Source organism: Orbicella faveolata, unplaced genomic scaffold, assembly GCF_042242905.1.
Source record: "Orbicella faveolata isolate gen_17 unplaced genomic scaffold, um_ofav_v1 contig_13, whole genome shotgun sequence".
In the NCBI taxonomy this organism is placed as follows: domain Eukaryota; kingdom Metazoa; phylum Cnidaria; class Anthozoa; order Scleractinia; family Merulinidae; genus Orbicella; species Orbicella faveolata.
In genome coordinates this window covers 17767501-17780000 of record NW_028301540.1, presented here as the reverse complement: position 1 = coordinate 17780000, position 12500 = coordinate 17767501, and the positions used below count along the sequence as shown (strand labels likewise).

The 12500-nt window shown below is 39.2% G+C and overlaps 2 protein-coding genes and 1 pseudogene across 2 annotated transcripts in view; 2 read left to right on the top strand and 1 right to left on the bottom strand.

Moving 5' to 3' along the window:
• Positions 1-6244, top strand: part of LOC110055547 (uncharacterized) — a 7092-nt gene extending 848 nt beyond the window's left edge. Inside the window, exons 1-7 of the mRNA XM_089284910.1 lie at positions 1-990; positions 1493-1985; positions 2538-2853; positions 3584-3938; positions 4657-4756; positions 4994-5295; positions 5947-6244. The exon at positions 1-990 is cut by the window's left edge and continues 848 nt beyond it. Of these exons, the coding sequence (XP_089141036.1) occupies positions 1509-1985; positions 2538-2853; positions 3584-3938; positions 4657-4756; positions 4994-5295; positions 5947-6106 (1710 nt within the window). The 5' untranslated portion in view covers positions 1-990; positions 1493-1508 and the 3' untranslated portion in view covers positions 6107-6244. The remainder of the gene's footprint in view (positions 991-1492; positions 1986-2537; positions 2854-3583; positions 3939-4656; positions 4757-4993; positions 5296-5946) is intronic.
• Positions 6245-7007: 763 nt separating this feature from the next.
• On the bottom strand, positions 7008-9428 carry LOC110055844 (BTB and MATH domain-containing protein 36-like; annotated as a pseudogene).
• A 1306-nt stretch (positions 9429-10734) lies between these two features.
• LOC110053627 (uncharacterized) overlaps positions 10735-12500 on the top strand; it is a 9912-nt gene continuing 8146 nt past the window's right edge. The window contains exons 1-2 of the mRNA XM_020759919.2: positions 10735-10914; positions 12451-12500. The exon at positions 12451-12500 is cut by the window's right edge and continues 2178 nt beyond it. Coding sequence (XP_020615578.1) covers positions 10848-10914; positions 12451-12500 — 117 coding nt within the window. The 5' untranslated portion in view covers positions 10735-10847. The remainder of the gene's footprint in view (positions 10915-12450) is intronic.

The following is a 12500-nucleotide window of genomic DNA, read 5'->3' as shown; positions in this document are numbered from 1 at the left end:
AATTGAAATTTTCTTCGTTTTATTTTCCTTATTTTGCTTTTCTCGGCTGCCAAAGATATCATTTGTACGGTGGTTCCAAGCAGTCATTCCAGAGGAAACTATTTCCTGTTTAAATATTGAAAAATCGAGCAATTTAAAAGCCAAACAGATTCAAATGGATTTAGAAAAAAGGCAAGCTGCAATTGCAAATGCATTTGACCGCGACTAATTAAAGCAATTAGATGGTTTCAGCGTAGAACTCATGTGATACCCGCCTACAGAGAGTTCGAATGACGAGAAAAATAGGAACCAAGTGCCTCGGAGAAAAAACAAAATGCATATCGAGGGCCAACTATAAGAACCTCGCTTTTAATACGAAAAGTTCATCAAATTGTATTTTGTTTAGAGGGATCCGTCCTTTTTAAGCATTAAGAAACCCAACCAATTATTAGCTTGACTGATCATCAGTGTTTGCCAAAGAGGATGGGATAGCGTGTGAAACACAGCGCTGGTTATGACATTGTTTTTTATTTGTTGATTATCATCATTATAGTTGTCGTCATAATAGTCATTTAGTCCTGATTCTCTTTCCATAGTCTGGGCTGAGCCTTTTAAATTTCTTGTCCTTACCGTCCTTATATTGTACCGACTTCAAACGTTGCCTCAAGCCGCGGTCTCAAGTCAGAAACGAGAATTGTGTTTGATCTTTTATTGATCTATATTGTGGTATATTGAGATGGCTTTTTCAGAGACAAATATTCTGAAACTTACGCAGAAAAGTAGCAAGCTGTATTTGATAATAAAAACATTGGATAATTAGGAGATTTGAAAATGCAGCACCTGAGTAAACTCCATTTAAAACGGCGAGAAAAATGGAAAACAATCAGGAACCTGGGAGAAAACATATAAAGAGGCTGCAATCCATCTTCTTGTTAAAAGCAAACCTGAACTGCAGTAGAAGTGGAAAGAGGTTAATAGACCAGTTGAGGAAGAGTTGAAACGCGAGCTTGAGTAAGTGCTTTATGAATTCAAACAGTTTCAAAAGAAAGTAAGTAAAGCTGTCCTTGTAGGGTGCTGCAGGCACTCCCTACGAGAAGCGCCTCGTTTATCTCTCTTTTTTTCGAGAACGGAGAGGAGAAGGAAAACAGGCTTGACTTTTTTCGGTATAGAGCAAATTTTCTTCGATACTGATGAGTGAATTTTTCTTCCATTCACTTATCTATCATGGAAAATAGAGAATATTCTATGTTTGGGTTAAGTTTTGTTTCCTGAAGTTGATTTTTTTTTCAAGAGAATATTTCCTGAAAAAAATACTTGTTTATTGTTAACATGATTTTATCGGTAGTGTGCTTATTCATGTCAATCGTTGTAAGCTATGTCCTTGTCACAAAATGAGAGCATTATAACTGATCCCACAAGAAAATGTGCATCATGATAACAATAACATCAGTAGTGGACAAGTTTCAGTTTAAAGTATCTGTAGTAACTTATAAAGCACTTATGTTCTAAATAGCTGACCCAAGCACTGAATGAGTACCCTGACGCTGATTGCGCTCTTGGTCCTTGTCTCCATGGCAACGCCACCAGCGCTCTGTGCACTTCTTTCATATGAAGCCCAAGATACAGTTTTGGATCTGATGACGGAAAAAGACTTCACAGGTCTACGAAGTGCCAATTTGTTGGCTAAAGACGGGCCACGACCAGTATACCGAAAAGATCTTGAACCAAACAACATCGCTTACTACGAAATCCTCAGCGGAGATGGCAAGGATTATTTCCTTTTATCTTCTGGTTCCAAAACTGGTGATAATCGGTTTGTTGAGAGTGGTGACGTCAATGCTAAAAGTCAGCAGTATCGCCCTACAGACAAGCTCAACATGGATGCGGCCAAAAATGGTCAGACCTGTTTCAAGCACTACCGTCTGAGCCAGGCAGGGATTTACATGTGTGAAGACCGCAATGGTGTTCCAGTTGCTGTTAATTACAACTGGACTTCCAACGCGCCAGTAAGTGTTTGTAACTCAATTTCCCAGTATTAATTTATAACAGAAGTCCTCGTTGTCAAGCCAAAGATGTAAACTTCAACTGCAGGAAAACGAAAATTTGTCTCCTTTCCATTTTTCAATCGGATAGTTGCGCAACAGGAGGGTATTAAAAGGAACGATTCTTCAAATCAGTTAAAGTTGAAAACTCGACTAAAGCTCTGAGATATTGATACACTGAGCAGACTGACGTGGTAGTTCGTCATGAAGTCGTAGAATCAGTTTACTATATCTGACTTGCTTTCCTGCTGACCACTGACAACACAGTCTAGACTTGAAGAGCCCACCCATGTGACAGCGACATAGATTGAAACTGCAACGAAGAATTTAATCTCACGTTTTAAGAACGTTTTTTTTTTTTTATGAATATCCGTCTTTTTATCTCGTTAAAAGAGTTCAGTCGCACCAACTTTTCAGTTTATAACTTTTTTTGCTCCTCGAGAGTAACGAACGTCGTTACTTTAATTAGGGTTTTTACGGTATGGTTATGACAGTATATTTCATCGTATAACGCAGATTGATACAAAGCAGTGGAAAAGCTTGGCTGCAATGGTAAAGGCAAGCCTGCCGGACTTCAACAAAGAATGGCGGGAGCTTTCTTATGAGGTGGGCGAGGAGGGTGAATGGGGGAGTTTAAGACAAGTTCAAAGCGTACAGAAGCAGGTGCGATATGGTGAAGAGGCTCTTGAATCAGGTTCCAAACACAGAATATCTGTAGGATTCTACAACTCCAAGAGTACGCCAAGAATATTTTTCACCGGGACTAGTGGAATGAAAAGTAACTTGATTGCCGCTGACTGGCAAAAGAAACTTTGTGCAGTTCTAGTGAACGGTAAGGCAAAGAATGGTGTCAACGTTGGATTCTCTGGTTTTTTTTTTTTGGTTTTTTTTCTCGTAATCTAAGTTTCTTAATGCAATTCTTTAAATTGCGCACCGCTTGAACGGGCTGTGACTAGTGAAATAAATTAGATGAATATTTAAGTTACTGTAAAGTCCATCACAACACAGGATGATTTCTCAAACCCGCTCGTCCTCAGGTTACTGACATTTTCCTGGAAGCGTGCGGTTTTCTCGACTGCCAGAAGTGAGTCAGAAGTCTGTGGCAGAATTAATTTGAACTGTTTGTAATACCGAGATGCCCGGCCTACCATAGCAGTTTTAAAGATTTTATGAGTTTGGGACTCCGCTCTGTGACCCAGTGACCACTGTGATCTCGTTTAAGATGTAGACTCGATGTAGCATTCATATAAACTTGGTTTGCCTGTGACCACAGGTGCACAGGCTACTTGACTTGTCTTCAAAAGCAAGGTGTAGTTTCGCTGGTGAGGTAATACTGCAATACACAATTTCAGTCAGTCATAAAAATACAAGTGCTCTTCAGCACGTGACGCGACTAGATGCAACCATCTCGTTATTCTGGCCCTTTTCCTAGTTCTCGGCTGGCCTTCATAAAACTCTACCTCCTCCTTGTCGGCATATTGTTCTGCCTTTATAATTCAGATCACTTGGTCTTGTCTCTTACAAACTTTCTTGATAACAGTGTCTCTTTTTTTTTTAATTAGTTTGCAGCGGCAGAGACTTGACGTATGTAAACAGGCGTTTATTTCTATCCGCTCGGAATGGTATCAAGTTCTTTGAGTTATCTGTCCATGATGACAAAAGCACAGTTCAGAAAATCCTTATGAATACAGATATTAGTTTTCGTGTGCAGTTGACGACCAGTGATGGGATCATGATGGAAAAAAGGTTTGGTATAGAGACGAATTTCACAAGCCGAACAAAGCGCTGGAGCTCATGGAGTTACTGGAGTATTCATCATCCACACCTATTTCCTAACTACAACCAACATCGGTGCTGTGGATGTTACAGTGGATGCGGTCCAGTGGCCTGGGCTCAAATATTTGCTTACTATGACAGGTACAAACCATGATACAGGATTTAATTTTTTCTATTTCAGGCTGGTTTAGGAACCTCGTACTACAATGATTACCAAACAATCAAGAATCAGAAAGAATCTCTAGCTTCGGACCATGTTGTTCAAACAAGGAGAACGTTTATCTCAGATTAGATAAGCGTCAACCAGTTATTTGAAATAACTGGAAATAACAAATAAATAAATTGTCCCTGAATCACTACTTTGGTTAAACATTATTTTTAAATATTTTAGGGAAAAAAACTGTTTAAGGTTCAGTTGTAGGTTAGACACTTGCCTTCCACCGTTTGTTTACAAAAGCTGAGACATTATTAATCCTGGATACATGAGTTTGTTCTGTCAAACCTGATAAAAGAGATTCGGTTGCTAGTTTCGAGTTCAATTGCCCCTTTCTGCCTGTTGCTGGTCAAGTGTTCGATTCGGCTCTCTGAGTTCGGTGCTCCCAGCTTCACAGCGATAATAGCCAAATAGTAAAATAGCCAAATGGTAGCCTCCTGCCAGTTTTGATATAAGTTAGGTTTGCATGTATGACATATATTTGTCTTGTTTATGCTTACAGCTTCAAAGGTTTATAGCTTTACATGCAAGCCATGTATAAATCACGTTACTCTTTTTAACTCAAGTAACATGATATATCGATTAATATCGATTAATCAATTGTAAGTTAAAAGGTGATAAACGGTTGTTGGTTTTTACATTTAGGCTGGCTCACATTTCATCGTCATACGGGTACAATCAGAAACTTTATCAAGGTTACCACGGCGTCAGTGGAAGCGCGTCTTGGCAGCCGCCATGGTACACTGTAAGTTAATCCGTCATTGATATGACTGCTGTTTCACTTTGTATCTTGCAGTTTCTAGTTAAATAAGCTACCTCCAAAAACCTTCGCAAACAAACCGCACGAGATGGGCTCGATTTTCAGCTGAACCTTAATTTGAAGTCGTTTATTTATGTGCTGCCTGGTATTTTGGCCCAAATTTCAAGAAAACGCAATTAGTACTGCAATTGTTAATGGAACCTAATTCTCGTTATCATTCAGCCCCGTTATTACGTTGAAGACATACGTGCTAAAGTTGACACATTCTGTTTGTTCGGTGGCGGAGCGACCACTCACTGGGATATGACTGACAGCAAGCTGAGGAACTGGTACCTTACTCGGCAATATCCCCAAGGAGGAAGCCTTTCCTCCTACACCAGCTGGTGGTCCACACTCCCGGGAATCTATCGTTCCTGGATACGGAACTCCGCCATTAATGCTGTCAAGAACAGATATCCTGCCATCGTTGGAATCTGGGTCGGATCATCACAGCATTATGCAGTTGCTACAAGATACCGATCAAGGTAAGATAATGCAATGCTGGAGTACAAGGTGACGGAATAGACTGTTCATAGTCTGTTTACACGCGAAAGAAAAAGCGAGCGTTTTGTGCTGGCGCCCAGTTCTCTCGCGATTCTTTCCACGCGTTCAACGATCGAATAAAAGTACGAGAAAGTAGAGTGCTGTGAACAGTCTAGTGACGGAAAAATGCAAATCACATTTCGGTATTTTGTGGGCCAATATTGTTTGAGGAAGTTAGCAAAGCCTAGAAAGCCAGGCAAGTAAATAAGAAAAAAATAAAATTTGGCTTCTTTTTGATAGCATGTTGACATTAGAAATGAAAATTTGACAGTTAGCCTTGGCTGGACCGACCGTACTGTCTATCTCAGTTTAGCAAAGCTGTAAACATAATTGCTGCGATGGTTATGTGGCGGTCATCATAATGGTGTCCCTTTGGGATGTTCTATCAAGGGCAGCGCTGTAGCGCATGGCGTATTGTTCGTTTTATCATGCGGTCCTTTTGCTCAGACTCTTGTTAGGTGGGTCTTGGCGAGAAAACGATCGGTAAGTTATACTGAGTTATTTTCTGCTTTGATTGCCTCCCGAATGTAAGTGATAGTTATCATCCTTACATCCATCCAGGAGCTCTGCTAAAGTTTGTTTCTATTTTCCAGGTATAAGAAGTGGCGAATCTGCTGGTGGTTCTTTGGTTGGCATTGTACCCAGTGGTTTTACATTTACAGGCGTGAGTGGTACCTTCACATGGGCTGGGGAGGAAGTGGAAATGTTTGGAAAAAGGCTAAGGCATTCTCTGCGTTTGTTGCCAGGCACTGAGCCCTCTCATTTGAGCGACAACAAACAAACTGCCGGATTGGACGCTTAGATATATGAGGTCACACTGAACATTAATTGTGGAACGTTTGACAAAAATTTAATTCAGTCAATAAACGTACAAACGGCTTTCCGCAAAAATTGTCTGTTGTCATTGACTTGTCGGTAAGGGTCAGAGTTTGGTTCTGGTTACAACACGGTGGAAACTGGTGCAAATTGAACAGCAAGAAATACCTGCACGCAAGTTGGGGGGGGGGGGGGATTCTGGCCATTCTTACGCCCGATTGTCCCGATTGTCGGTCCACCATCAAAACGTAAACAGCTGAAAAAATAATTTCGAATTTTCTAGGAGGTTTACTGAAAAAATTCGGGTTCTATTAAAATATAAGCTAGTTGTAAGATATTTTCGTCAATTCAAAAGATTTTGAACTTTGCTCAGACTTTATTCGAGCCTAAGGTACAACATCACTTTCGGTTTTTTAAGTAGTGTTTACAGTGAAAATGATCAAAAAAATGTTCAGTACATCTTAATTTTTTTTAGTAAACTTTAAATACTTTTTTACACTTTTTTTCGACAAATATGTCTATTTGACTAATATAAGTTTATGAGTCATTCCATTTTTTGTAAGAACAACATCTTAATTCAGTCGTGTCTGTGTTGCGTGAACGCAATAGGACGTCTTTTGCTCCCAAACAAGTCTTAGTCAAAGTCTTTCACGCTCTTTGCCAAGAACACACAATAATTTAACCTCTCTCTTTTCTATTTTTTCGACAATAAACAATATAGTTCTTACAAATGAATAGAATGATGTAACTAAACTGTGTCAAATAGTTGACATATTTCTGAGACGCTGTTGTAACAACTGCAGCATAACATTAACCTCAAGGTGGCGATTGGCTAACCTCAGAGGAGTTTTTGATACAAAACCCGTGCAATCTCCCTTACTCCCCACTCACACACATCCTTAACCTCTTTTTTCACTGCGTTTACCCGTTGTTCACTGGTCAATATTTTGTTTTCCAGTAATTCCACTCGCCTTTCAGCTAATTGCTTGCCATTTTCTGGTGGAATCAAAGCATACTTTTCTTGACGTCGCAGTTCAGTTATTGAGATGTGCTTGGCAATTTCAACGCACTACTTACACAAATCTTCCATGTTAAACTCATTAGCTAAAACCAGAAAATCAATGGCTTGATGAGGGGTTTTCTTTCTCTGTAACAGATACTTTTCACCGCGGTAGCGCTCTGTAAGTTGTTCCGTCTGATATTCTCTGGCCAAGGAAAGGAGAAAGTAGCAGTTGTTTTCACTGATTGGTTTAGATGTTGGGTATATGACAAGTAACATCTGCTTTGTCAGTTTCAGTTGCATTTTTCCAGGAAGAGGAATTTCACTTGCTGATTTTTCTCAGAACTTTGAGGAGAACATCATTTTAAACACTGATGACCACATGGATAAAGTACCCTTGTGGACATGGAACGTGCCATCATTGAAATCTGGCTCTGACCGTTTTTTGCCGCATTATCTGATTTTTAAAAAATTGAAACAATTAATCGACTTGAGTGTTTAAAATAAAGTAATGTATGGAACATGAGGTTTCAACACAACAAGATTGTTGCGAACACATGTTGCACGCGTCCTATTGCACACGTTCCCTGTTGCAATCAATGTGTTTGACTGAAGGCAACAGAGTGGCCAAACGTGTTCAACATGTTATACGCGACAATCTTGCAATAATCCAAATATTGCGTGCATTTGGTCGAGCCTTAACAAACTTCACCGAATTTGGAAGAAGAGTTTTTTTCATGTTGTTTTGCTAGTTTCGGCTAGATGTGATATTTTTTCCATTAAATGGTGTTTCTATTCGCGACAGTCCCTTTCACGCTCGCTGAATAAGAGATGGAGAAATGCTCCGCGCCCAGGAGTTAAACGTTTAATATGGCCTAAAGATCCAAAACAATTGCCAATACTCAAAAACAAAACCCAATCCTTAGACTAGAAAATCCTAGCCACCCAAAACGTATGAAGGGCGAGGCAATTGACAGCGTGAATAAAATATCCAAAAGCTGCCAGCCGTTGAGAGGTAAAACAGGATTAAATACCAATGATAAAGGCACATGCCTAATGCGGGAGAGAAAGGCGCGGAAGAAACGCGAGAAAACCCACCCAGGGGATGGCAGCCTGAGCGTCAGTAATCCGACTAGGGCATTAGATACTCTTTCAGGCTACCATGGGAGGAAGGGAAACGATGCAGCAGTAACATTACTTCAAGCTGATTGCATAAGTTACAGGAACATAGGTGTACGAACTAAAAGCAAAGCAAGGGGAACATATTACTGTATGATAGTACAAACCAAGAAAATAAGCGTGCAAATTGAAGGGAGCTAAGCACTGCACAAACCCGATGTATGCGAGGCAAAGCACGCAAAACAAAAAGGAAAATTTTTGTTGAGATCTTTGTTACCACTACCAGTAACCTTTGCGCGCGTGTAACAACATGATTTAAACCGTCTATCCAGGCTATCGAAACACTTCATTTGCCATGAATGAATTGAACAGTGTGGGTTTCGTTATTTAGTGCAGGTTTGGTGATCGCCTATGGTGTCAGTCAGCCCGCATCCTTTAGACCCAGGCGGTTAGTGTTGGCGGACGCGAGCTCCTGGGTACAGGATTACCAATGTCTTTACTAAAATTCACTTCTAGAAGGGGAAAGCCACTTTGTTCTTGTTTTCATCTGGGATAATTTCCATGCCAGTCAGTATAAGACACGGACTACGGACTGGGTATAGAACCCGGACTGAAGTATAAAATGCGGACTAAGCATTACGGACTGCCGCATAAAACATGGACTCAGGTATGAACAAAAAAGCGCACAGTGGGTATAGATTAATTAGGACCAAGACTGTAAACATATTATCTTATTTTATCTCGGCAAAAGCTGAATTTTTAATACGAAAGGTTGCGCTGAAAAGTGTCTGGCATTGAAAGAACTTTTCAATAAAGGAAAACAGAAAGATGATCTTAATATCAAACAATTTGTAATTATTTACATCCTGCTAAACAGTGATTCATTAACAAAGGACTCAAAGAAAGAACAACTTGTAACATAATTCCAAAGGAGGTGGTGAGAAGTAAAAAAATAAAGGCGATTATATCAAACATATGGAGTTGAAAATTGTCGATTGCTTCCCCGTGAAGATAACAACAGCCAGTAAGGCACTTTACTCTATACTATCATAATTTTGCTCTCTTGGAAATCGAAACTCTGCAAGAAAAGAAAAATTAATATGTGAAGCAATCGCAGCCCTTACCTCCAATGCCGGCCATCTTGGGGTGATAGTACATCCGCAATTTTACCAAGTGACATTTATGGCGCGAAAATACCATTTCCTTCATGCACCGTGGTCACTTGGCAGGAAAATTGGCATTTCGTGCCTTTGTCCGTGTTTTACACCCAGTCCGCAGTCGGTAGGCCACACTTAGTCCGCAGTCCGCGTTTTATACCCAAGTCCATGTTTCACTGATACCCAGTCCGTAATGCTTAGTCCGCGTTTTATACCTCTTTCCTTGTTTTATATCAGTCCGAAGTCCGCAGTTCGTGTTTTATACTGACCGATTTCAACGCAGAAGAATTAACAGAAAAGAGGGAACAATCCATTATCTCATTTTATAAAATAGCTGAGATACTACGCGCCCGCTGATTGGTCGATAGGTGTGTTTAGATGAGAATACGTAAACACGGTTCTGACGTTTTAGATTCGCGCGTATTTTTGAGAAATATTTTATAAAAGCAATAGAGTACTTTTTCCGTGTTTGCATAGCCTCATCTACACCCTTGGGAGGTTCGGAGAATTCTCGGAAGTTTTGTAAATCCTCGACTGCGTTTCGGGTTTGCACAACTGTCTTGAATTCTCCCAACCCCTCTCGTGTTTAGATGAGGCTATGTAAAAACGGAAAAAGTACTCTATTGCTTAAATGAACGACATTTTTGTCAAAGTAATTTATTTTGAAAGGGGATAAATCGTCAATACTGATGAAAATGATGCCGAGTGCACTTTAATCTTCATGTGCAAGTCGCGTTAGTAACGAACATGGAAACAACAATAATTTTCATGTAGGAAATATCGTGATTGTGTTAAAACTTCCTTCACCGAGGCCCAGAAGCTTTCTGAAACTAAATAATGCACATCGTAATACGTCTTCAATTAAAATCTTTTGATGTGGGTTTTAGAACAATTATCCTTATTGTTGTCTACCTTTTCGTCATTGGTGTTAGTATTTATCTTGCGTTTGAATGCATTCTACAAACAGCGTGAAATAAACAAAAAAGAAACCTACAGGTGCTTTACGCAATCGTAATAGTATAAACAGTGTGCACTGCAAGAAAACATTACAACATATTTTTAAACTTCCAAATCTCTTGTCATTTTAATTCGTGAAATTCATAAACGGAAAATAAAACGATGCAAATTACCATTTTAAAACATTTATTTCGTAGTTTTTGGAGCACTTCCGGGCCTGTTCCTAGATACATCTATCGATTTAGTTTTAACGGTGTTTCCATGGATACAAACACCTGTCGATACCTGTATTGAGTGTTGGCAATCAATCAAACATCGTAAACCGCTGAACTGTTTCTCTCATACTGAATCATTTCATGTAAAACTGTCTGACATGAGCATAATTGCAAGAATGTCGAGCAGCAACAAACTGTTGGTCTGTAACAACCAAACGTTTTAGCTGATAATGTGGAAATCACTGTTGGAAATTCTATATTTTCTTGGCATGTTGTATTTCGTTCTGCAATTTCAAGGTACGATTCAGCCTACCATAGTGTGCTGTTTTGATGCATTACATGTTTCTTATGTTTATATTTAACATTACCGTCTCAGTTAAAAACGGAGAATAGGTCAGCATGCACGCTGCGAGAACTGAATCTGATGGAATACGAATGTAATAAGGGATAAGGGTGTTCATTCTTGCCAAAACAAGTGCATCACAAGCGCATATAAACCCAGAAGATATTTAAAATGTCCCTATTATCGAACCTCACACAGGAAAGAGGATTATTTTAATTGTCTATTTTCGGAAGAACCAGTCAAATATATGAAAGAAGAAGGGGATTCTGTCGATGAAAACTTTGGTTAGTGAAGACTGATATAATTTAAGATCTGTAATAGATTGGAAAACCTCGGAATATACAGACGAAATATACTTGTCTGGAGTCAACATTTCATTAGAATAATAATTTTAACTTGCACATCGATTTCGAGATGCGAAAAAGGAGATGCAAATTTGATAGAAGTTTGGATAGCATGTTCTTTAGGTGCGATAGTTTACCAACCTACCAATTCTGTTCAAGTTGGACCGGTTGAATTTACGACTAATAATTTAACGCTAGAACAGTTTCTGTGAAATTAGTTTCGTTCTTCTTTGCCAATTCTAGGCTGGTGCTAATTGCTTTCAAACCGGTTTACCTGAATCATATTCATGGTTTATCTACCAATACCTAACCGCAAAATGTAAATTATCACTAAAGGTTTTGTTGGAAAATCGTCCTGGTTACGAGACTCTTGTCTTTTTTGCATGGATGTATTTGATTTTGTTTGCTCTCTGGTTGACCGGTCTTGTCATTTACTAAAACTACAGTCGTTTTTGAAGGTTTCGGTGCTTTCAATTATGACTGACACTTGCCAAGTTGCTGAGTCATATTCAAATTCAGTGCGTTAGTCTATTTGCCAAGCTGCTTCTTTCAACCAAATTGCACGTCAAAACAGTATATGCTCTCTAATTAATTTCGCTTTGAGATGGCCTCATTTATAACATCGCCGAAGGGAAAGTAAGAAACCTTACATCTCAGTATCTCTCTATTTCTTGGCTTCATTAAAAACGTCGTCAAGTCGATATATAATTTGAAAATTCCTTGCTTTTTGCCCCTGGGTATGATTTCTTAGCGCGGTTTATTGTTGCTGCAAAAACTAATGAAAGAAACGGCAAATATAACAAAAATAATGTGTCGAGAAATGTGCCTCGCCGATATTTTACCCAGTAATCAGGGGAAAGTTCCGTATAAGTAACTTAGGAAGACAGCCTAGAGAAGAACAACAGGTTCTGACTGGGTGCAGACTTATTTCAATATTTAGACCTAATAAAATACTGATAAACTCAGTATCGTGTATACTGTAAACGGAGCTTATCCACCCGGAAGTGTTTGGAAATAAAGAAGTTCAGTGCGTGTCAGAACAAGCTTTTTTCCCGACCCACTGCTTTCACTAGAGTAGACAATTACAGTAGAATAGCAATTAAAAAAAAATCGGTCGTAATCCAATGTTTCTTATTTCTTTTTCAGAATTTTTTCATTCAAATTTTCCATGTCTTGAAATATCCATGGACAGTGAT